This window comes from Colius striatus, chromosome 14, assembly GCF_028858725.1.
Source record: "Colius striatus isolate bColStr4 chromosome 14, bColStr4.1.hap1, whole genome shotgun sequence".
Lineage (NCBI taxonomy): Eukaryota > Metazoa > Chordata > Aves > Coliiformes > Coliidae > Colius > Colius striatus.
This window is the reverse complement of record NC_084772.1, coordinates 20790757-20815225: the sequence shown is the minus strand read 5'-3', so window position 1 is coordinate 20815225 and position 24469 is coordinate 20790757. Positions and strand designations below refer to the sequence as shown.

The following is a 24469-nucleotide window of genomic DNA, read 5'->3' as shown; positions in this document are numbered from 1 at the left end:
GTATTCAAGCTTCTTCAAAGTCTGAACCCCGTGACTTTGGTGACTCTGGATATGGTCCAAAGCTCATCTTTTCATTTAATGCCAAGTTTTGAACCGTCAGTTCAGTAGAGCAGACACACAATGCCAAAAATATTCTTTAGCAGTTCTTTAGCACCCTGCTACTGTTGTTTTGCCCTTCTAAATTCAGCTGCAGCCAAGGAATTTTAAAGCCCCTGCAGACATTAGTTGATGAGGCCTTAAAATTGGGACATGCAGCCCCTGCAATTTTGGATGAGTTCTCATTGCATTTCTGCAGCGCTGCTTCAGGCAAACAGTGATTTGATTGGGAAGTAACTGCACTTGAAATTGTGTTACAAACACAAACATTTAAAAGGGAAAGAGGCACTGGGTGGGAACCTCAGCCAAAGGGAACCTTCATCTCCCCAAATCTTACTCCTCTGGTCACAGCTCCAGTACAGCTTGAGAGGTTTAGCAAGTAGAGAAATAAACCCAAGTGATGTTCTTCAGGAAACAAGGATGGGTTAAAGATATGGTCTGAACCCTCTTGGTGTCCTCTTCTCCCACCTGCAAATCCAAGACCATACACATACAGCATCAACACACACCCGTGAACACAGACCAGAAAGACACACAAGGCAGGAGTCAGGAGTGGAATTAGTAGGGGAAAGCCAGGAGAGCTCTGCCTGTGTCTAAGACAAGAATGTGTCCCTCAGAGCAGTCTGGAATTCTTGTGTTAGGGAAAGAAATCCCTACTGGCATTTGCAGTATGGGCAGAGTATGTGCAGTGGCACTGTGCAGAGACAGGCTCACAGGGACAAAGGCAGGGAGAAGCAGCAGCTTCATAGACCCATCAGGTGCCACCGGCCCTGCACCTGAAAGGATGTCTACTGCAAAGGCTACAGAGATATGTGTATTTTTAAAGCAGGCTCATTATCTTGAACTGGCAACACAAAGTACGTTGAAGAGATTCAGTCCCAGGTCTGCATCAGCAAACCCTTTGGGTTCAGCTGTGCCTTAAGAAACTGAATTCTGCTTTGACTCTTACTTGGATTAGGCAAATAGTGTCTCTAGTCTTTTATTCCTGTAAGAGCACAGGAATAATTACAGACACGAGCAGAACTTAAGTCTCCTTACTTTGAATTCTGTGGCTCAATTATTAGCTCGTACATCATCTGTACATAACTGCACACATTACTATGCAGTACTATTACTAATTACTATTAATACTAATAGTACTAATTACTAATAGTACTAATTACTAATAGTAATTACTAATAGTAATAGTATTCAGTAATTACTATTACTGAAAAGGTTCTGCTAACCTATATCTGCAGAGAGATATGTGACACAAAACTAATTCTTGTCCTTCCTCCAAAAACCTCACAGCTAGAGCTACAAAAACACACACCACCACGAAGAACAAACATCCCCTCATTTCAAACAATGACTTCCTTTACTTTCCCAGTGAATGTAGCAGGAGGGAAGTTTTCAGCCTGAGCTCTCTTGGTCAAAATCTACCCCCAGTTTGTAAACGCAAGTTTGGCTGCCCACCGGCTTCCCTCACAAGCTCCTTGTTGTCTGCCTCTGTGACAACACATTTAGCATAAAATGGAGATCTGTACACAAAGCTACTATGCACTGGTGGGAAATTGAAACAGAAAACATTATTACCCAAATGTACAGAGATCTTGGGTGTCTGCTTGAAAACACACAGCTTTACCTTCCGCATCCTGCCCGGCACAGCTGGATGGTGACTGTTTCTAGTTTAACAGCGTTTAACACAATTTAGAAAGGCTGCACTATGGAAGCAGATGGAGCTAATTCCCCTCAAGTGATTTTACAAAATGAGTTTAAATCCTCCTGAGTGTTTTGAATGACTCTCCCCCTCCCCCCAAAAAAAAGGAGAAATGCCAGAAATCTAGAACTTGCACACACATCTTTGCAGTAACACGCTGCATCTGTAAAAAACCTAAAAGGGGGAAAACAGTCCGTGTCTCATCTGTACTCATATGGATCAGTGGGGGAAAAAAAGGATATGTTCAGGTATTTCATGATACTCTCACTCAAAATGTACTGTCTGCAGAATGCTTATCCTGTTAAACACACCCTAACAGCATAAACACAGCTTCTGTTGAGAATGCTCAGCTTACCTGTGAAAGGGCAAATCTTTACCCAAGAGCCTTGTATCAATTTCCTAACATTAGGATGAACACTATGGGATTTTTAAAGTGGCAGGAATTGTGGTTTTTTAACCTTAACTTTTGGAGAGATGGATGACAGAGCAACATGCACATCCTGGGAGATACTGAACCATTCTGATGACAACGGGAGAACGCAGAGCAGAAAGTTCTGTGAGGGAATCCAAATCAACTCAGCAATACATGAAAGCAGCAGGTGAAATTCAACACAAACAAGTGCAGGTTCATGCCACATAGAACTATAAAATAACAAAGTCCGTTCTGGAAAAAGAAAAGCAGTTAAAACAGTTGGAATGTCGGGATAAACAGCTGTGAAAGGCACAGGAAGCAGGGGAATTAGAAGTGACATGTCATTTTGCAGAACAGTATTTAGTGCTATGCCATTAAGCATGCATTTCATTTTAGCTGCTCAACCTTAAAAACAAACCAGAAAGAAAGCAGAGAAAAGTAGTAAAATATATCAGAGACCTAAAAGTTCTTTCATGTGGAAGAGCGGTTGGGAAGTTTAAAGATTACTGAGACAAACAGGCACGATAGGGCTGTATTTGCTGCAGAGGCACCGTACTGGGTTAGCTCAGCATCATGAGACATGCTTCAAGTTTGCTTTTTTTGCAGCATTTTAAGGAGTTTCCAAATGCAAACAGACAGCTATTTCAGCTCTTGCAGCACACATTTTCTGTATCCAGTACCATCAGTTGCAGTTATCAAAGATGAACCTCAGCTGTGCCGAGTGGCAGGACGCACACTTCAGAGAGTGAAGCCTCTCGCGCTCTTTAGCTCAGGCTTCCACGCAACCAGCCTTGGAAAGTGCTGCTGTAACACCTCAGCACAGCAGGGTGAGCTGAGGATAAAGAGGACAAGAGTTCTAAGGGGAAAAAAAACCCACAAGTTGTTTGGATAAAAAGAGTGGAATATTCTTTAAATGAAGCCATATTTGAAAGGAGCAGAAAAGGCTTCCAAAAGAGTCAACTTTTCTTCCTTGCTGTTGCAAGTGAAGAAAAATTCAAAACTGGATTCGAGCAGCAACAAGATTTCTTTAAATGCAAGACTTCATCATAGGATTGAAAACCACACCTAAGTGCTGTAACAAAGTTATATTTATATGTGACAAAACCGCTGAAGCTATGGAGCTCGGCGTAGCCTTAGCAAAGGGATGTGTGATGCAGCTGAAGTGACTAACAACGGTATTTATTCCCTTTCATCAATAGGGAAACTTTATTAAAAAGTGCTAACAAGAGATTTCACACCCTGCCAGATGAATTTACTGCACCCTCCACAACAAAAAAACCAACTGGGAAAGCTAAGAGACTAAAAGGTAATTAATAGATAGCAGAAAAGTATGGAAGTTCTTACCAATTTCATGCTCTTCGCTATCTCAGGGTGTGATGCAGAATCTAAACTAAGTGGCAGGCAGAATTCCTCACTCTGAAATGGCTCATCTTTAACATTCCTCCTGGAACGTGAGCACCCTCTTTACAGCACTCCACTATCTGCTAGCTCAAACTTTCAGGATGCTCGTTCCAAATACATATTTCTTCCTACTTTGCTGAACGGAGTTAACTGAAGTAAAGCAGACACAGTTGGAAACGCAGCTCAAAGAAAACAAAGACATTATATACTCAAACTTTTAGCATGCAAAAGTTCTGATGAAGTTAATGGGGCTCTCCTTGCCAAACAGATATAGGAGAACAATTTCTTTTCGATTCACTCTCTAAATAGTTGAGGAAACTTTTATCTCGGAGTTTAACTTAAAAAACACCCTTATCTCATTCTTCCCTTGGATTATGGATTTTTACACAGACATCCAAATTATACATTTTTAAAAGCTCACAACCTGCATATCCCACACACACTGAGACCAGAGAAAATCACCAAAAACTTGCAGCAAATAACAACTTTTTTTTCACATCTGTTTGACATCAAGAAAATAAAATGTCTTTAAAAAAACCCTTCAGCCTAGACACAGCAGGAAAAACAGTGGTAGTAAATTAGAGAGTATTTTTATGTAAGCTCTTGTTCTTTAGCAATACAGTAAACTCTTACCTCCACCCATATGGGTTGAAAAATGTTTATACAGGATATTAATAAATAGTAAAATACTACCAGAAAGCATCTATTCAGCAGGGTATTTTTGCAATATTTCCTTTAATCCCTTATCTTCTGGCCAATTTGGGGATCATTCTTCAAAATAGAAAACCATATGTCATCAATGAAGAATGCTGCACAGGGAAGCAACTACTTCAGGGACAAGAGAAATACTTGATACTCTACCATTTCTTAACAAAAAAAACCCCATCCAACCTGTTCTCTTCTTTGGCAGCTACATGTTAAAGCTTTGCAAGAAGCAGCTTTAATCAAGGCTTTGCCAAGTGTGCCTTTTGCCCACTGAAGCTGCAGGGTGTTTTTTTCTCAATGGGATGGACAGTTAACATGCAAAAAGAAACTTTTTCTTAGATTTTGTATTTAATTATGTGGTAAATGCCAGTAACATCTTTTGCCAGGGTAATTCTGAAACAGAAGACACTTCCCTGAAGGAGATCTTCCAATGTGTTGTGCCTTACCCACAGCTGGCTAACGCTGCACACACCTTGCCAGCTCCACACAGGCTTTACTAGTGTACAGAATACACACACCAGCATTGTATCCTAATTAACCTAATTACTGCAAGGTTAAGTAAGATCTATCTCTGCAGTAACGGTGCAAGTGCTGCCAACACTGGTGGCATTGGACCAATTCTAGCTCTAACTTCCCAAATACTGCCCTATGGGTGTTGAGTTGGGTGAGCTTTTCAGCAGTGCTGATGCTTTCAGCTGACAGAAAAACCCATTGTTAATTAAGAGATTACTTTACAAAGTCACTAAATGACTTCACCAGATGGTGAACAGCTCCACCAATGTGAATAACAGAAAGGCCTTCTAGGTTACAAACCACAGAAGGCAGCTCTAGAGCTGGCCACCTCAGCCAGGACGTTCACAGCTCTTCTTTTTCTGCTGGGAAAGCTTGATGCAAGCAGTTGGACTGATTGCCATGTGGCCACCACAGTGAACACGTATAGGCCCACAAGTAATTACACAAAGAGCAGCAAATAGCTCCTGCTCATCATCAGGGAACATACCTGTAAAGAAAATGAGCTGCTTGCAAGTCTGCCACATATCTTAGCAAAGAGCCTGGCCATTACTAACCTTAACCCACCAGCACAAATTCATATGCTTATTACCTAATTAATCCAGGCTGCTGCATTTGAAGTTAGTATCATCCACTTCTTCAAGAGAAGAGCTGCAAGTATACAGTCCTCCAGTCAAAGTCAAGAGGACAAATGTGAACTATCTACACTTCGCTCCTGCAGAATAGCTTGGAACTCTGGCAGCTCTGGGATGTGCAGAGCAGCTCCTGCTTCCTCCAGCTCACTGGAGGGATAAAAAAGAGAGAAAGTAAAAATGTCTGAGTATTTTTTTATCTCTACAGCTGCATATTCTGAATCTTGGGCTTGTACTGGGACAGCCACCAAGCACAAGCTGCTGAGGGCTGCTAGCAGCCTTGGAACAGTCACTGAATCGCTCTCGTGTTTTACAGTCCAGCTCCATCATCACAACTGTGACTAAGATCCAAGCCCAAGTGGCAGAACACACTAAAAGTGTATCTTCCCTTGGGATGAAATCAGTTTTGCCTTAAAAAACAGCAAGAAACACGAGAAGCCATGCAATGATCTGAACATTACCAGCAGATATTCACCAGTGAAGAGGCAGGTAACAGCAAACAGTATAACCACTGGCAGTACCTAACAATGCTGACAGCAGGACTGACTGGGAAATTCTTCCAAAGATGTTGAGACTTCAGGGCACTGAAACCACAGCCAATTAGCACAGTATAAACCTGTAGCTTCTGTAAGCCTACAGCAAATTCTTGGTGGCTTTAATCTGCCCTACCATCATTATATGGTTAAGTATGACTCAGTAGAATACCACTGGTGCTCCTGAACTGGCAAGGGATGGATGAAAGCATGGGAGAAGGCAGATGGGGTTTGCAGTCTTCTGTGCATCAGTTCCCTGACTCAATCTTTTGCTGCTATCTCACTGCAATCCTGTCAATATTTAATGAGGGGAAGAAGACTATGTGGGTGGAAGAAAAGGCAAATCTACCTCATTATCTCATTGAACAGTTACCACACCTTGGTTAACACTGAGAACCGCATGAAGGCAAGTCACCCGAGACCTCTTGGGTTTCTCAGAGTATTTGAGGATGTCCTTGGCATCTGGGTTTGAAGTTGGCATCATCAATTTGTTCCAGAGAGATTTGCTAGTCTACCATATGGTCACTGCAGGTTTGTCAAGGGAAATATCTACAGATACAGGTCATCCTGGGATAAAAGGTTTTACCTGCCTGGACATCTTCCCATCTGACCTGATCCAGGTGGACCTGCTTTAGCAGGGGGGTTGGACTAGATGATCTGTAGAAGTCCCTTCCAACCCCTCCCATTCTGTGATTCTCCAGATGAGTAAAGGTACTTTACAGTCTTTCATTTAATGCTTGGCTTTTTCATCTCCAAAGCAGTCACCTGAATCCATGAAACCACAGGGAGGCCACTGTGGGGACAAGGAACATTTTCCCCCATCTTTAAAAGAATCTTAGAGGTTGTCAGTGACAACTGAACAAAAACCAACTTCATTGCCCTGATGTGTACGAGCACCTAAATGAAAAAGTGATGCAAACTACAGTACGAGGCATGAAAAGAAGCAGATATTGCCCTTTAACCCCTCAGCATGAGGCACATGACATGACAAAATGACACAAAACACAACTCCCAGTTCTGAAGCAGGAGGCACATGAACGACCACAGAGAAGCACACGGACGGATTTTCATGACATTGAGAACACGTTTTACATGGGAAATGAAAAACAAAACTGCTGCACATCAAAACAAGCCAAATTAAGGAGATATTTCAGTTTCTGGGCACAAAGTAAGGGGAACTAAATATTTTTCAGACACTGAAGAGAACTGTGTGTGTTTCTGCTCTAGCTCCAACCACATTCTTTCCCATATAAATTACGACCAAATTTTACAAGAAAAACATTCAGCAAACGTTCATTCAAGTAATTGTCTGGAGTTGTCTGTGAGATAAATTTCAGCACAGCAAACTACTCATTTAGAAAAAGCAACTCTTGGAGAACCTTAAGAACTCTTCTTTATTCTCCCCTTTTAGCCTTTTTCAAGAACCCTATCTGGTACACCTGGCACACAACCAAGTCTCTAAGAGTGACTAATCGAGAGACAGGGTCACAAGGATGGGAGCTGGAATGTGCTTGGGTCATATGAACTTCCTAACCCCAATCTGGATGTCTAAGGTTTGCTGCCTTTGTTTGGTCTATCTCACCGGATGCTTTCCTTGGCATTGATACAGGTGAGGGGGTTTTTTTGCAGTCAACTGGGTCAGTCTTCAACTGTAAAATTCTGAGCAGTCATTTTGTTGTTGAAGAGAAGAGCTCTGACTGAAGCTTTGGCTGGGATATTAAATTCTAAATCATAAGAACCTAATAAAAGACAAAAATAGTCTTATAAATATTTATCATTTATTCTTGTTACAGTTTATTTATTGCTGCAGAAAGTATGAACCATGGAAAATGACACTGAAGCCATGGAGCTTAGCATATTCTATGTGAAAGGCCATCATTTTACATTCTGGAAACAGATAAACAGAAAGGCTCCTAAATAAATCCTTTAAAGCTCCTCGTCCAAGACAAACATGATGATCATGATCGTAGGATGCTCCTGCAGAGGGTTTGTCGGGTACTTTAATTGTTTCATGTGGTAGAAACATCCCTTCTACTGACAGGGCAGCAGCTTCAGTTAAAACCTAGAGCCCATCTGGTTATTTTACACATGCTAAAACCAGCTTCTTGCTCAGACATGCAATGGCCACTAAAACAAACCTGTGAAACCAACTATTTTTCCTGTTCAAATGTTTTGATAATACTCACACTGGAACTCTTGAGCTGTGCCACTGCTTTTTACAGTGGAAGTGATGGTTTTTATTGGCCCAAACCACTACTACAGCCCGTAGAATGACGGGGCTTGTGCGTCTCCTCGTCTGCTGACAGCTCTAAGTGAGGGCTGAAAGTTGCTTTGCATTTAGTGCAAAGGCTGTAAGTGACAACTGAGATGTCAGAACTAGACTATCAGGACATTCTTTTCATTGCTACTTGTCAAAGCAGGAACTAAACTTAAATACATGCAAGAAAGTTACTTGTCACTTGATCTTCAGTCTGCCATAACTTCCCCTAAATTTACAGTGAAGTCTGAATCGTGGCCAAATTTTGCATGTTCTTGCATGGTAACCAATAACTGGTTTAGGCTCCTCTTTTTTCAAGAGGAGACACATTTGGATCATGGTGCTGTGGAGTGAAATATCCTTTTGATTTCAGTCAGAACAGGAGGCTTCTGTTTATTCTGCTACCTGGAGCTCTTTTGCCCACAGGCAGCACCATCATCCAAAAACTTGGTTGACTGAAGCTGTTGCAATAAAACACAAATGGCCAGCAAAGGAAACAACAATGGAAAAAATGGTAAGGGAGAGATCAAGCTTAAACTTATCCTCTTACTTCCATGTATTTAACCTTCATACTTCAGGAAGGAAGAGGCTGGGTAACAAATTGACTTTTTCTGAGCATCACCTTCATCCTGAACCTCTTGATCTCAGCCTTCTCATAACCTTGAGATCCAATAATGATAACATTCCTGAGATATTATGGAGACCACGAGGGTACTTAACTGAAGTGTACTGTTACAGATATGACATTTAGAATCAGGCCTGGACAGATTCTCTCATATAATAAAAATAGCCTTTTCTTTCCCACATTTTACTATCTGTCTTTGTTTATTCAACCATTCAGCAAACCCAGCTGGATCACAGACATTGTCATCAAAGAAACATTCTAGGTCAGCCAGAAGTGGATGCCAATTGTTTAAAAATAAATAGAGGCTTTGTCACTGGAGTATAATTTTAAGGCCCCTGTAATGAATAATGGATAGCAAATCTTTCCAGGCAAGTGGGATACACTGATTTCAAGCAGAAAGATTTCACAGTTAATCTGAAATTCATGGTTATTGTAAGTACCAGATAACCTAATTTTTATTTTGCTTCAATAAAAATGATACAGAGTGGAGCTTACTAGAAGGTCTGGCATTGTTTTCAATACTTAAGGAGCTGCAGAATCCCTTAGAAGACAGATGAGACGAGCATTTACCTATCACACAGAAAAGCAAACTGAAATGATGTGGTGAACCAATTTCCTATGGGTCACCAAGTGGCAGAACTGGGATCAGATTTCACACTTTCTCGCTCTTATCCCTGATATAATGCACAAATTATTTCCTCTAAGCTAAGAGAAGAGACAAGATAAGAACACATACCTTTGTCAGTATAGCCTAATTGCTAGACATCTTAAAGGAGCTTAAATAAGGAGAGCACCTACAAAAGTCAGACGTTACAAGGACTCAAGCTTGGCTCTTTAAACATGTTAATTTACTTGAAAGAAAACACTTTTCTAAAAAGCAATTCCTTCACAAAAGTTTTTAAAAGCTACTTCCTCAGTGGATAAACACAAGTTTTCCAACTGACATTTATCCAAGTCTCATCAGCAAAGATGAGATTCTGTCCCAAGCGTCCGTTGCTGATGAGTAAAAGACGATGTGGAATCTCACTGTAAATCTGTAAATCTAACAGAACTTTTGCTCCATTTCCTTTGGTCTTCGTTCATTCCTACAGAAAGTGTTTTCCAGCCTTTTCTACTTAACTCAAGGTGCTCCAAAAATGGAATGGTGCAGGAAAGAAGTTTGCTTCCGCCAAGTTGAATGGTTTCTGTAAAGAGCAACTTGAGATGCCAGATAAGATCACAGTAAAGGTGAGAGCTACGTAGCACAGGTAATGCCCACAATAACAGCAGGAGTGACCACAAGCACAGGGGTGCTTCCTTGGTGCAGACACTGGATAAGCTCCAGCTGCCTTTTCACTGCTGCACCAAAACCACAGCATAACCCCACGGAGGTGAAAAGCGGTGCTGGGCAATCAGAGGATCAAAATTGCCCTCAACAAGAAGTGGCATTCAGATGAACAAGATCCTGATTATTAACTGCCAATCTGTCAATTCACCAACGTTAGAAGTACCAAGGAAGACCAGAGGTTTGGGACAGAGCAGCATCAGGGCTGTTTACACCGAGGTACAAATGTTGTTGTGTCCAGTTCTATAGAAATGAATGGGTTTGCCCCCAATTTCTTCCAAACATTGGAAGGAATCTCACCTGGCAAAATTAATTCTAGTTCTGTTAAGAACACAGTAATTGTTTCTAAGACTACAGTTTCAGTTGTCTCCTTTTCACACATCACAGAGGGGAAATCAGGAGGGGAAAAGTCTCCCTCTCCAGCCACGCAAAGAGTGCAGCTTGATGCGAACCCTCACGCTGAGCTGGGACACGCTGCACGTCGTATTGTTTCGTGCTTTGGATGCAAAGATTTTGGACTGCTTCACTCCTCATGACAGTAAAATGCTACATATTAAGAAGTCTTCATAATACAGTAACAGCTTCACATTTTTCATAAGCTCTTAGTGGCTGCACTGCTTGATACTGAGAGTGAAGGTGCTTTTTTTTCTGAAGGCAGTTAGCAACGGCAGGCACGGGATTTGAGAAGTAGCAGTTTTGGCTTTCTGTCCAGCACTCACTAGATTATATGACATGAAGGAATGGACTAAAACCCCGAGAACCATCAATTCAGGTCCTAAAACAACAAAGTGTGTCAATATTTCTTTTAGGAACGGGAGTCACCGAATCGATCTTCACCCAGCTGGTTGTGGTTCTCGTTTGTTCAGTGTTTTGAAATCATCAAGATAAAACGTCCAAAGAATGACACAGTAACTAAGGTTCAAGTGAATCTAATCCACTGCTGCTTGTAAAACCAGGGAATTACTGAGCACATCGCTATACTTTTGGCATTGCCTCTGAGATATAAGCTCTCTTATGCTTTTGACATCTGATGTTGCTGTAAAATACATCAGAAATGACATTCCACCTCTCGAGAAGGAAATCCAACCAACTTCTAACCTTCCATAAGCTGCAGAAACCGTTTAAAAGCTAAAGCAAACTATCCCAGACACAAATCATTTTCTTTTCTAATTGGCTGGAACTCTACTGCTCCTTCAGAAAAAAAACCCCTCCTAACAAAATACTTCTTTACAGTGCTCTAATGCTGTACAACTGTACAACTCCAACCTCTCAAAGGCTTCTCAAAGTGCTCATGCGTTTCTGATAAAAATAGTCTGGAAAAAACCCACGTGTAAACAGGGGGGGAAAAAAAGGAAGAAAAGGTTTTGCACGTTTTTCTCATCAGGTTGGATTGTATTTTTCTACTAAAGTTATTCCAAGAAAGAAATGATTCACACTCCCTGAGTTTAAATGCTGAGAAATTTATGGTATCTTCCATCCTCACCCTGCCTGCTCCAATGAGCCTGCAAGCAATGGGAATTAAAAGCCACAGCAATGACAGGAACGTGAAACCAATGCTTCCCAGCCTCTCTGGGAGAACATGTCGGATACTTGTGACCACAAACTTGCCTTTGTTTACTCTGTTGTGAAATACTTCATATTCTGATCAGCTCTGTGGCTGAAAGAGGCTTAATGAATAAAATCTGCTTTAGAGATAATACACAGACTGTTGTGAAGACAATTCCCTGTAAACATTGATACACAAACACTACCCTAAAGATACAAAAGATAAAGGCTGTCTGAAGTTACTCCTCCAACAATCTCATCGTATTAATTGACATAAAACAAGTGAAAACATTTATCAACAGATTTATCTCTTCAGAAGGGAAAAAAAATGAAAGCTGCAAGGACTCAATAACCATCATTTTCTCCTGCTGATGAGATAGAGATGGGCAGCACTCAAAGGGAAAGGTGACAAGATAACACAAGTTGCTCTGCACAGCTGGAAGCGTTTATTTCTCCTACATTAAAAGCTCAGCTCACGAGGAGAATGTAAGGGTCTGGAACCATCTGGCCTCGCGTGGTGGGTTTGTGCTCACTCAGTGCTGAAACACTTGCTGGAGGACAGCTTCACTGTGCCTTTCTTTCCAACTGGCTGCAGCCAGGCAGAAAGTGTTTCACAACACCTTGCCCAGACTCCAGGCCAGCGAAGCTCAGCTGTTAAAAGTCCCCAACATCACGTCCCCCTTCCAAGTCAGAGCTTAGAAACACATTAAAAGCTTTAAAGACCAAACATTAACATAACACGAAATATTTACAGACAACCTTGTGGTTAAGTTATTTATCATCTAGTTAGGAAAATGCTCCCTGTGCCACTGCTTGAACCTTCCAGACTCCCTCACAGCGCTGGTAACTGCTAAGGTGACAGGGCTAGCTCCCTCCTTCCCTGCCTTGGCATTCACGGTCTCATCATACAGCCCCAGCCCGTTTGAAACATTTTCTGGCAAAACTCCCTTCTTTCCTCCTGGAATTTGTGCATTTATCTTCCACTACTGTATACTGTGCATCTCTGGATCGACTCACGCACACAGCCACAGCTCAGGCTCATGAGCCATCCCTGCTCCTTGGCACTGTTCTTTCCCATTGCAGACCTGCACGGCCTCATTTTCATAAGACAAAACCAAAAGCATTAATATGCTAGAGTCTCATAGGATCTCTTAGCATGTGTCTTTCAGATATCTCTTTCTAGGCAGTGTTTAGGCATCCCTGTCTTCACTCTTCTGTTGGACAAAATGTCAAACAAAACTCGGTGCTTCCTTGGTGCTGCTCTGCAATGTAACATTATCCAGCACAGATTGGTTTGCAAAGGTTATAACAGACCTGTACACTTTGGGATTGAAACAAATGGGGATTTAAAAGTTACACTATGACTGGCTAAACACTTGTTTTGAACTAAACAATGAAACCTCTAGTTTGCTCTCTTCAATAAAAGCTCCTCGAGCCATTTCAAGGCCTACTTAATTCACACACTGACACTGCAGCTACATTGCTTCAAGCCTCCTGCTGCAAGAGTTCTAAGTATTTTCTGCAAGATCCCATCCTCTGTGGTAGCTCTGGCAACTGCAGGCCACATTGTGTCTGAATCTGGACAGGCTTTGTTTGTGTATAGTTGGTTTTGATCAGGTTGACGTGTACTAAATTTAACTCTGGTCTTTGTTCCACTGTGCTTTTGGCAAAAGCTCTAGAAACAATGTCTGCAAACACAAAATGTCTAACAGCTTTGTATTTCATTGGTGGGTCATGTATCTGCAGTCAAAAGAGCAATCTTTGTATCCCACTGGGATATCACCCATTTGCTCTATTTGGCAATACCAGTGAGTGGCTGATGGTCAGCTGGCCTCTCTGAGACGAACCATGGAAACATTTCACACAGCTGTATTCAAGCCAAAACCTCTTCTTTTGACTGTACCACTGCAGCATTATTGGTTATTTTTACCCACTACACATACCAGTTCCTGAGCTTTGCTTCTGACTACCCAGAGGTAAAAGGAGTGTGCAAAGTTCAACAGCTTTAGCCATTTCAGTACTGCCACAGTGCTGGGGCTTGCTGTGTTTTGGTTGTTTAGGGGTTTGGGGTGCAGAATTTGGGGATTTGCAATGAAGTGCATGTGTGATCTTTACCCATCAGCATTCTTAGGCTCCTGATTCAGACCATTTCTCACACAGCAATCTCATATGCATCTCCTCCTGCTCTACTGAGGACAGCATAGTATTAACAGGTACACCTTTGGTGTGACCTTTCTTCACACTCTTGTGCTTCTCCAAATGTGTTACTGACACTACACAGATTTGATACTCTACATTGAGATTTCTTTCCTATCTCTTGTTTGAACTTTAAACCCTGCTATACTACCTCATCTGAAATCCACCACTCCAGACCCTCAAATGCAGCTCCTCTCCTCTCACATGTACGAGCACTGGACTTTTCCATCCCAGCACAAGCTGCAAGCTGAGAAGCCACAGGAGAGCAGTACTCCTTCGTCCCTCCTCCCTGCCCTTGCTCTTCCTCTGTCCCCAGGCTCACTCCACCTGCAGACATTATCCTCTCCTCTGCTTCACCCAGTCCTTTCCCACTGCACAAACTGACCCATAACCTGAACATCTTCGCTTCGAGGCACAGGCCATTCTTTTGCCTGCTCTGTGGGACCCTTTCCAGCACACAAACTCCGTTGACCATAAGTCAAACTAACTCCAGCATATTGTTTATCAGCTTTCCTCCCAGCTGAGTACATCTCTAAATATAGGGACAGTGCAGCTGAGACTCAAAAGTGTTTTTTCTAGCATATGAATACAGACAAGACTGCTGCAGTCACCATGCACCCAGTCAATAAATACTTCTGGCAGAGCAAATTGTCCCCCTGGGCTGTCTATTGACCATCACTGCTCTGGGCTGTCAAAACCACGCTGTAATTTTCAACAGAGCATCTCTTGTGTTAAACTGAACTCAAACAATAAGCTGGGAAAACCATCCCTTTCAAATAGATTAAAATGCAAACAAAAGTGTAATTACTCTTTGTAGGGACTATTGGAATGACTCTCCTGTCCTCACGTGGAGGCAGAGCTGCTGGACTACACAAAAGATTTACCACATCTTTCTTCTGGACTCTGTCTCTATGAGCCATGTGGTTTGTGGCTGCAGGTCTCTTCTCCTGTAGTGTTTTGTATTCCTCCTCCCACCCACAGCAGCAGAGCTCTAGCCATAGCTTTTTACCACAAACCAAGTGGTTTCCTTTGATGGACTAATTCTACTGCTTTAAAAAGCACGTTGCTTCTGAGGCTCTTCCATCAGATTGCTATCACAATCTGATCTCTTATCACTGACACAACAACAAAACCCTTCCACATGGAAAATCTGGTTCTTGAAACGTTGCTTAGTCACAGCGTTTTCTACAATTTCAGTCACCTTCTGTCTCAGAAGGTAAAAATGCATCTCTCCCTCGTATTTAACATCCTGCTGGAATGCAGCTCTCTTCCAATTTCTTTGACTCAACTTCACAGTTGCTTTTCTCAAGTGTGTCAAAAGCAGCTATTAGTGTCCAACCCGATTCCTTTCCTGTCCACCTCGCAGATTTCGACTCCAATGCATGTTTTACATCCTCCCTTCTCCCTCTGAGGATATCTCCTGTTTTCTTTTTATGCCTCACACCACATGGAACTCAGCCACTACAGGAGAGTTTTTTCAAAGCCTGCATGTGCACATTTATACTGGGGTTGATTTTAATTATATATCCCATTCCAAGTTGGCAATGCTAAATAACAACATAACCTTCACAACCCTCTAATATGTATTTTGACTCAAAAAGTCAGCTTCTAAGGGAGCTGACCCTAACACTGCACCTTGCTATGACAACCTGGTGCATTTTTTTTCCCTGAAATAAGTATTTTAGAGCTGTCACATTGCTCTGAAGAAAGGCTGTGGAAGAAGGATTGGCTACCCAACATAACACTGACAGGACTGATTTACCATGAATGATCTGCTATCGAGCGGTCTCCAGCAGCTCAACTGGAACGACATTAACACAGGAACATCAAACCACCCTGCAGCAAATGAGAAGGAAAATATGGCAACTCCCTTGTATTTTCTGATCTCAATTACCACTCACTCACACGCTGCAGTTTTTACATGAAGTCATAATTTGAGATCACATTTATGGTGGTGTGCCAGAACCTTTGTGCTCCTGCCCGCACGGGGATGAAAGAGCTGGAAGCCCGACAGAGATCAAGCTGCTGAGGTTTTACCTGGCAGTCACTACAGAACCCAGGGGACTGAGTTGCCCAGACCACTCTGAATTTGAGAGAGGCTGTTAGATCTTTGAATCCAGCTACACAAAAGTGGCACGAGTTACTTCAAAGGCATTAGTGCGGTGCGTTCATGAAGTTTCAGCAAAAAGCACAACCAAGAAGGAATGTCAGGACAGCCAGGAGCCAGGAAGGCAGCCTTTGATGGGGCTCTGAGAACAGAGACCAGGGGAAACCAAAGCACAGCCAAAATAAAAAGATTCTTAAGGAGCCAAACTTTTCCTGGAGCAACTAAAGAGAAAAGATGCCAGAGACTATCCTGAGGGAGAAGCAAGGCCCTGATTAGACATATGGATGACTATTGTAAACGAAATGTAGGGGAGCAGAGAAAGTCTACCTTTCGACCTAAAAAGAGCAGCTCAAAAAGACTTCAAAGAAGAGGGCAAAAAGGTTTTAAAGCTAATTCTTAAGACAGTGCTATAGAACCCTGAGCACAGAAGAGCCACGTCTGTCTTCATTGTGATTTCAAACCAATTCTGAAGTGACTTTAAATTCACAGCTCAGGTAAAATCCAATATTCTCCTACCAGAGAGATCTGTGAGAAACTGTGCAAGACAAAGAGCTGGCTTCTGTCAAACCCATGCTCTCAAAAACAAAGGTTCCCTGCTACCTATCAACACTGACTCCAAAACTGAAATGTAAGGTCTGTGCTTTTTAAAGGGGATGCATCTAAATCCAACCCAATCTAAAAGGCATCTGGGTCCTCCATTTCGTTGAGCTCTCTGTTCAGCTCTTATCATTTTGAGGCTACAATAGAACATTATGACTCAAAGCCATGCTGTATCTTCTCCACAGTTTCAAACAGAGATCTCAGAAGAATTGTTGTCTGTTGTCCACCAACACACACACAAAGATGAAGGAAACAATTAACACCAAAAAGCCTCAGTAACTGAAGTGCTGGACGTGTTAAGCATGAAACCAAACTCATTGATGCTGCAAATTCTATGTGACAAACTTCTTTGCTATCCAGAACCCGTTGGTGCAATTCACACAAACACATTTATGTGTAGAAGAGAATGTGATTCTCACACGTTTCCTGTGTGTTTTCTAATGGAGGGAGCCCAGTTTTCTTTAACCAGTAATAAGGGCTGATTTCAACTGTGATGCATTCACACTTCAGGTGAAGGTTTCACTGCAATGCCCGGGAAGCATCGTTTGTGTTGGCAGAAACAGCCCAGCCTGAGGATGCTCCAGGACCCCACTCTGCTGCTGACCTTTCCCCAGAGTTCTTGTTTCATTATTAGACTGTAAAACTTCTGAAACTAAATACTTTGGTTCAACACTACATTTCCTTTACAGCATACACACAGACCTTCTGAGAAAGGCCACAGCTACCAAACTATGTCTTTCAATTGTTCTTTTAATCCTTTGCAGCATCTGTTGGTGAGGGGAAAATGACGTTGAGTGGGTTTGTATTTTGAAACCACTGCGCTGGCTGTGACACCCTCATTCCCCAACAGTATTTTAGTAACAGGCTGCAAGGAGAGGCATATGGGAACTGTTCCTCCAAATATTTTCCTTTCTAAAGTAGCTCTTCTCAAAACAATTCTCCTCTCAGCCTGAAATCTTTGCACTTTCCATAACAATTACAGACATGAAGGGAAAAGCGTCATTTTAAAGCCATTTTCTCTACAAAGGCATCACCAGCTCCACGCCACAGCATCACACTGAGCACACTCACAGCTCTGAGGTGGCTGCTGCTATCTTTTTGGGCTCTCTGAATTCAACTTGCACAGCACCTGCAGCAGAGCCACGCACGCAAAACCCACATCTGCACCTGCCCCTGGCTTCACAGGGACAGGGAGCACATCTGGGAGCAAAATGTAACACAGACAAGTCCTTTTAAACACGAGCTCTTGCTGCTTATATAGCCTGGCAGGAATCATTCCTTCCAGGAAGATGCTATCAACAAAGCAGCAGATAGTGTCACACGAACCATAAAACTTAATGGAGCATAAAACTAAATACATCCTAGGCTCATAGGAGGCAGCCAGCAGTATCCTCACCGTGCAAGTTCATACTCTTCCAATAGATGATCACAAAGCAGACTGGATTCTTTTTTACCTGCCTTTTTCTCTCTCACAAAAAGCATTTCATTTTGACACATCTTGGTTTGAATATGAATAAAACAAAGGGGTTTTTCTGCATGTTTTCACTGCCCCACTTCCCTGCTTTTACTGCTCGTTGCATCACTGAAGCAAACACAGAAAGAACTTCCCAAATTGAGCAAATAGTCTGGGGACACTTTAGATTGACTTTTGCACTCAGCTGGGCTGTGAAAAGCAAAGATTGTTTTATTTCAGTCAAACATTTTGCACCAATTTCTGCTTTAACAGTAATTACAGTAAAAAACGCAAACGGACAACAAATCAATTCATCATCTTCACAACATGTTTCACTGGAGATGGAAAATGCAGTTCTCAAGAGATTCAGCATTTGGAATTAATACAGCATTTGTAGGTGTTTAGAAAAACCCTCAAAATAAATGTCACTTCTTGCACTGACAGCAGGCTCTGTTTATAAAAACCAAACCAATTCACTGCAACAGCTGAAGTCGAGGACTTTTAAGCTCTTTCCTTAATCATTGATGGTTGCAAACACCCAGGATAAGAGCTGCTGGATGCCACGTGCCACTACAGAACCAGAGCTGGGGAAACCTCCAATTTGTTAGTTGTGTTATCCTGATCTAAGTAAAACAGATTGAAGGAGAGAATATTCGCTTTCAGTGGATAATTGAAACAGCACTGACTTTCTTTATGAACTGCACCTCCTGTGCTTTACAGTTATACACCAGTCCACAGCTAACAGGACATGAGTTTGTCATTACAGGGAATTCTGAACATTAAAAACAATACAGATTTGCCTGGAAATGTCAATTATTTAAGGAAGGAAGCAATGAGGAAAGTCAGAATCTCTCAGTCAGTGTTGACAAAGTCTGAGAATTAGGATTCCACTGGTGTAACTTTAGAATTGATACAGATTTTAGAAGGTGTAAGGAAAAGCTTTTCTACTTGGTTTTTTCCCCCTGTCAGAAATAAAGGACAATCACTAGTTATGAAACAAATCTGGCTTGGTCTGAGGTAATGGGAACAGGAAAGAAGATGAAAACTCTGTTAAAAACAGGACATGTCAGTACTTCACTAGGGAAGATGTTGGCTTCCAACACCCTGCAGAAGTCGTCAGCCTTGACCAAAGCTAACGAGGCACCAGCCTTGCTGGCAGCTCACTACAGCCTATTTTGCAACATTCTAGGAATTCTTTTATTCCTCAGACTCAGCTTTGCTGCAAGTTTTTATCAGAGCTTTGCAGAAAATCCAGTGGTAGGGAATTACTGTAGGGTGAGGGGACAGTTAAAATGCAGCGATACTGAACAGAAGCATTACAGTTGGAAAAGACCTTTAAGATCATCGAGTCCAACTCCTTCCCTCACACTGCCAAGCCCACCACTAACCTCAACCATATCCCCCAGCATCTCATCTACTTGTCTTTTGAATATGGGGACTACCCCATCTCCCTGGGCAGCCTGTGCCAATGCTCAACAGCCCTCAGAGAAAAAGTTCTTCCTAATGTCCAATCTCAACCTCCCCTGGTGCAACTTGAGCTCATTTCCTCGTATCCTATTATTCATTACTGTAGAGATCAACCCCCACCTCACTCCAATTCCCCTTCAGGTAGCTGTAGAGAGTGGTCATACCTCCTTTCAGCTGCTAAACATCCCCAGCTCCGTAGCTTCTAGCAGTTTCCCAAGGTATTACATATGTTGTGGTACCATGAAAAATACAAGATACATCCATGGAAGAAGGTCCAGTTCTGACTTTGTAAGGGTTTTTTCATTAACCAAGTCAGTCTTGATCCACACTATCACCAGGCAGATAAAATTCTGTGTTTTTAAGGGTCAGTGACAGGTTTTTATAAAATGCAATTTGACAGCAGTCTCCAACTGCATTCCACTGTCCTCCCAGAGTAATGAAAAAGACACCATTCAGTGCATGGAAAACTAAAACACCTGTGTGTCTCCAGTACAGTAACTCCAGAGAGTCCCAGATACTGTCATGCCAAGACTTGTATTCTTCAGTGATCTAAATTTTCCCAAAGGAAAGGAGCATTTCTAATGAAGACTTTTACAACTGATGTGCCTGGTAAGTGTTCTTGTACAATGCTGTTTTCCGAAATAACAAAAGAAAGTGCCCCCTGAACAATTTGATCTGCTTGTTTCTAGGTTTCTACTCAGAACCCTGGCTTTCCTCAACTAGTTATCTACTCCAGACAACATACAGAGATCCACATGAGACTCATCTTAATTTGGAAAACCTCCACGAAGATGGAGTATCTGTTCCCCTGTGCTTGGGGCTTTTAAGAACACACTGACACAGCCAGGCAACTCCATCGCTAAACTCATGAGTAAACGTTTTTGTTGTTGTTGAGAGTTCAGTGGTGGACTAAATGGACCTCAAATAATGGCAAAACTGCTAGCACCACTTGGAAAAGAATTAGGCCAATGACAAATGGTTTTGACAGTTCCATTCCCATTACAGAAATCTAAGTCATGTTTCGTTTAATTCGGAACAGATGATTCACTGATCACCCTCTTCTTCAGGTTTCGGATACTTTGTCTCTGACATCACTATTGACAGTGAAAAAATTCACACCAAAAAAGCAAAATCATTTGGTACTTTACCACATGCCTTTGAAGATCAGCATCCTGTTCTCTGGCAGTGCACAGCTAACACGGATAGGACAGTAACTCCTTTCAGAGAATTACAGTCTGGGTTCACGCCAAAATGCAACCTGTTAGTCCGTGGCTGAGACACACAGAGGATCACAGGCAAAAACTGTATCTTTTTGCATCCTTCTGTATACACCACTGGGACACATTCCCTTTTCTAAACACTCACAACCCATTTCTCCCATCTGACAAGGGCTTTTTTATGTATTGAGCTATTACAAAGCAAATTTACCTCGAAGGAAAACACAATCCCACTGAAGTCAACAACCAAAGTCACTGTGCCATCGCTGACACAATGACCATTTGCTTCTCAGAGCATGGCCTCTGGTATGGTCTTTCTGACAGCTTTCTCTCCTCTCTAGATGGACATCTTCCTTGTTCATACTTACAGCACAGCAGATCCTTGAACTGCACACTGTTGTCTTCCTAATGGTGTCCAGGTGAAATGCTGTAATACTGGCCTTCTGCTACAACACAAACTCAAATGCCCTGAATCACAGGTCTGGAATTCAGAAGTACTGATGGGTATTTTTTCATTGCTGGCTGTCACTGTTTATTTACTGGCACCACTGAGATTTGCCCTCTGACTGAATTTGATGCATTACAGCAACTTCTGTAACCCTCAGCATCTTTACCAGTGAAACCATGAACTGACTTAGTTTGAGTAGCACCAATTCAGAGGCAAAACACAGCAAGTCTTGGAAACCACACACAACCTAAGTGTGAGATGGGCTGGATTTGAAGAAGGTAACTTCTGTGCCACTATGTGGGACTGATACCTCATTTTCAGTGCCACCACAAGCCTCCTACAACACAACAGTTAACTTGAAAAAAATCACACTAACGTGATAACTTAATTCTAACACTTCCTCCTGCTGAACTCTGTACCACTTCTGCTGTTTAAACACAAATATTTAGCAACATTCCAGAAGAGTGGAATGATATATTTGCAGGAATAAAAACAGTTGTTTAAAAAATGAAGCAATTTATAAAACAGACTCATTCACAGCTCAGCCCTGCTCGGAGCCCAGAGCTTCTATCAAAGGAAAAGATGATCTGCGTGTAAAGCTGTGCTGCTTTTTGCTTCCAGGCCACTCAGGAACTGATAGCTCAAGCTGAATCATTGATGGAGCCAGCATACAACAATTAATCCCAGCAGACTGGATCAAATAAAATGAAGCAAGTTTATAATTTACTTATTCCACAAAGAAGTGTATCTCGTTCACAGAAGAAATGGCTAAAGCAGGCTACAGGGGATGATTTTCCAAGCTTTACTCACAGTAATACATAGATGTATTTCTAATAAAGTAACTACATCCCAGCTAATTTAAGTAGCCTCTGAGATCAGGAGAGAAAACTGTGCTGTGGGATTTCAACATCTAAAATAAGTTGAAGTGATGATCTTGTAGGTTTAATGTCTGCACATGAAATAGAAACACAGGTTTACTGTTAGAAACCACTCTGACCTCTATGGCACCCCATATGGTTCCTTCCTACCAGCACACAAATCACACAATTAGGCCCCTCTGACCATCTTCCTTCAGGTTATTAGACATTCACCAAGATAGCTTGAAATATTTTAAAGGATTCTGGAAAATTGGACTGAAAATACATTTGAACTATGGGAAGGATTAAATGCATGAACAACAGCCAGAAAAGTCGAGCAACTGGTCAAATCTCACCGGCTTTAACACCATCTTGTTCATACCCTGAACAATCTCTGTAAGTCACACAGGTTTTCTTCTAAGAAGATGAGCTCCTTCTTCACTTGCAATCAAGCCACTGTGGTTTAATTTGTACAACAGACAGCTTTTGAGACCGAACTTGGCAAAAAGCAATGGTTTTAATGGAGAGGTGACAAAAAAGAGAAGCTATTTCCCATCTCCACACACTTCCACTGGTCACAAAAGATTTCCCAAGTCCTTTGTGAAATACCAGGAACTCCCATTGACCATTTCACCTAGGCAGACAGCACACAAATCTGGAAACAGACTGAAGTCACCCAGACTTACTGTTGAGCTTAACATAGTGGGAACATTGATTAGGTGAATGGCTAGAACTCTATACTCACCATTCAGTAACCTGACAACACATGCACACACTGATTTTGTTTTTAATCAGGATGAAACAAGATCTCTCTCCCCATTGAACTGCTGAGCAATCATCAGGGACTGCCCACAGCTAGCAAGTAGCTGGTATCCAGCCATGGATACTAGTGCTATAATAAATGCAACATCAAGCCATTGTGGGCACTGACAGTCCAATTGTACCAAGCATTCCCAAAATCCGTCTTGGATTGGAATTTGAAGGCGGGACAGTGACTCCTGAACACACACAGACACACACACATGATGTCAGGAGGTGGGACAGTGATTCCTACACACACACACAGAGACACAATGTCAGAGGCATCCCTAATATTTAAATAACAGAATGGAACTGTCAGAGCACACGAAGTGGAACTGAGATGGGCCAAGGGCAAATGTGCAGCGTAGAGACAGCACTCGTATCACATGATGAGAAAAATCATAAATGAAGAGCACTAAAAAAACAAACAAAACAAAAAAGAAATGATTTCTCTAGATTGGCACAGCAAGATAGCTTTGTGATGACTGCTATTCTACAAGCAGAGATTTTTATTACCAAAAGCTCTAATAAGAGGCAGCTTAGACCTGTGCCTTCTATCAAGGTGGAGAAAATTATTTTTCCTTATATTTAAAAGATTATCACCTCATATCTCATCTCTTCTTATTAAGTTTACAGCAATATTAAACAAGATTTGGGTGAATAAAGAACATAATATACTCCAAAATAGAGAAGATATTCTTTGGAGCATTATAAATGCTCCTGTCTGCTTGAATGGAATTTTAATGGAACAACCCACCCTCTTAGGAGAAGAAGAAACAAAAAAGATGACAGAAAATATTCTCCTTTTCTAAACCCTTGGTTGAACAGCCTGGCTTTACAACCAGCACAGCTCAGTCAAGGGACTCTCTTGCTCAGGGATTGTATCAGAGAAACTACCTCTAAGAGATTAACAAATCACCTTTATTAATTCTTTCCAGAGGTGAGAAGGTTTTTACAAGTGGAAACACAGAAGACACAGAAGTATTAAAATGATGGCTGGTTTCAACAGATCTCTGGATGTTTTACTACTGTTGATCAGTGAGCCAAAGGAAAACAAACAAGTCTGTGATGTGAGAAAGGTACCAGTGCAAAGCTCTGCAGGTCACTGAGAGAGACCTTGTACGGGGAGCTGGGGCTTCTGAACAGGAGACAAAAATAGCTGCGTGACATAATGTCTAAATCTTGAGAAGCACTAGGGAAAAAACTCAGCCTTTGAAACACAGACTTTATATTATGTGCTTACAGCCAAGTATCTGCTGGAATTTACTGTTTGCTCCCAAAACAAATCTTTACCTGCGTCACTGAAACGAAGCATGAAAGCGGGGTCGAATTGGAATCCTCTGTTATTAATGGGAAGCCACTTCTTTACTGATGCACCTTGCCAGAAGCTGAAGTGACCCAAAAAATGCCATAAAGATGAGACTCTGCTGCCAGAGACTTTGTTTACTTTGCCTTCAGAAGAGACTTTTTTATTTTGGCATATAAAGGTAGAAAAGAACAAAAAAGAGACAAAACCTGTGTGACTGGCTGTGGGTATTAATTAATGATAATTAGGAGACGGGGAAAACCTTCTTAAACATGCTG

At 41.8% G+C, this 24469-nt stretch overlaps 1 protein-coding gene across 3 annotated transcripts in view; it reads right to left on the bottom strand.

Annotated features, from left to right (window-relative positions):
- Positions 1-24469, bottom strand: part of BANP (BTG3 associated nuclear protein) — a 137537-nt gene that overhangs the window by 33987 nt on the left and 79081 nt on the right. Inside the window, exon 12 of one of the 3 annotated variants that reach the window (XM_062007136.1) lies at positions 7604-7727. The exons of the other annotated variants lie outside the window; for them this stretch is intronic. Within the exon in view, the coding sequence (XP_061863120.1) occupies positions 7713-7727 (15 nt within the window). The 3' untranslated portion in view covers positions 7604-7712. Of the gene's footprint in view, positions 1-7603; positions 7728-24469 lie in introns of those variants that run through there. 3 annotated transcript variants of the gene reach the window in all.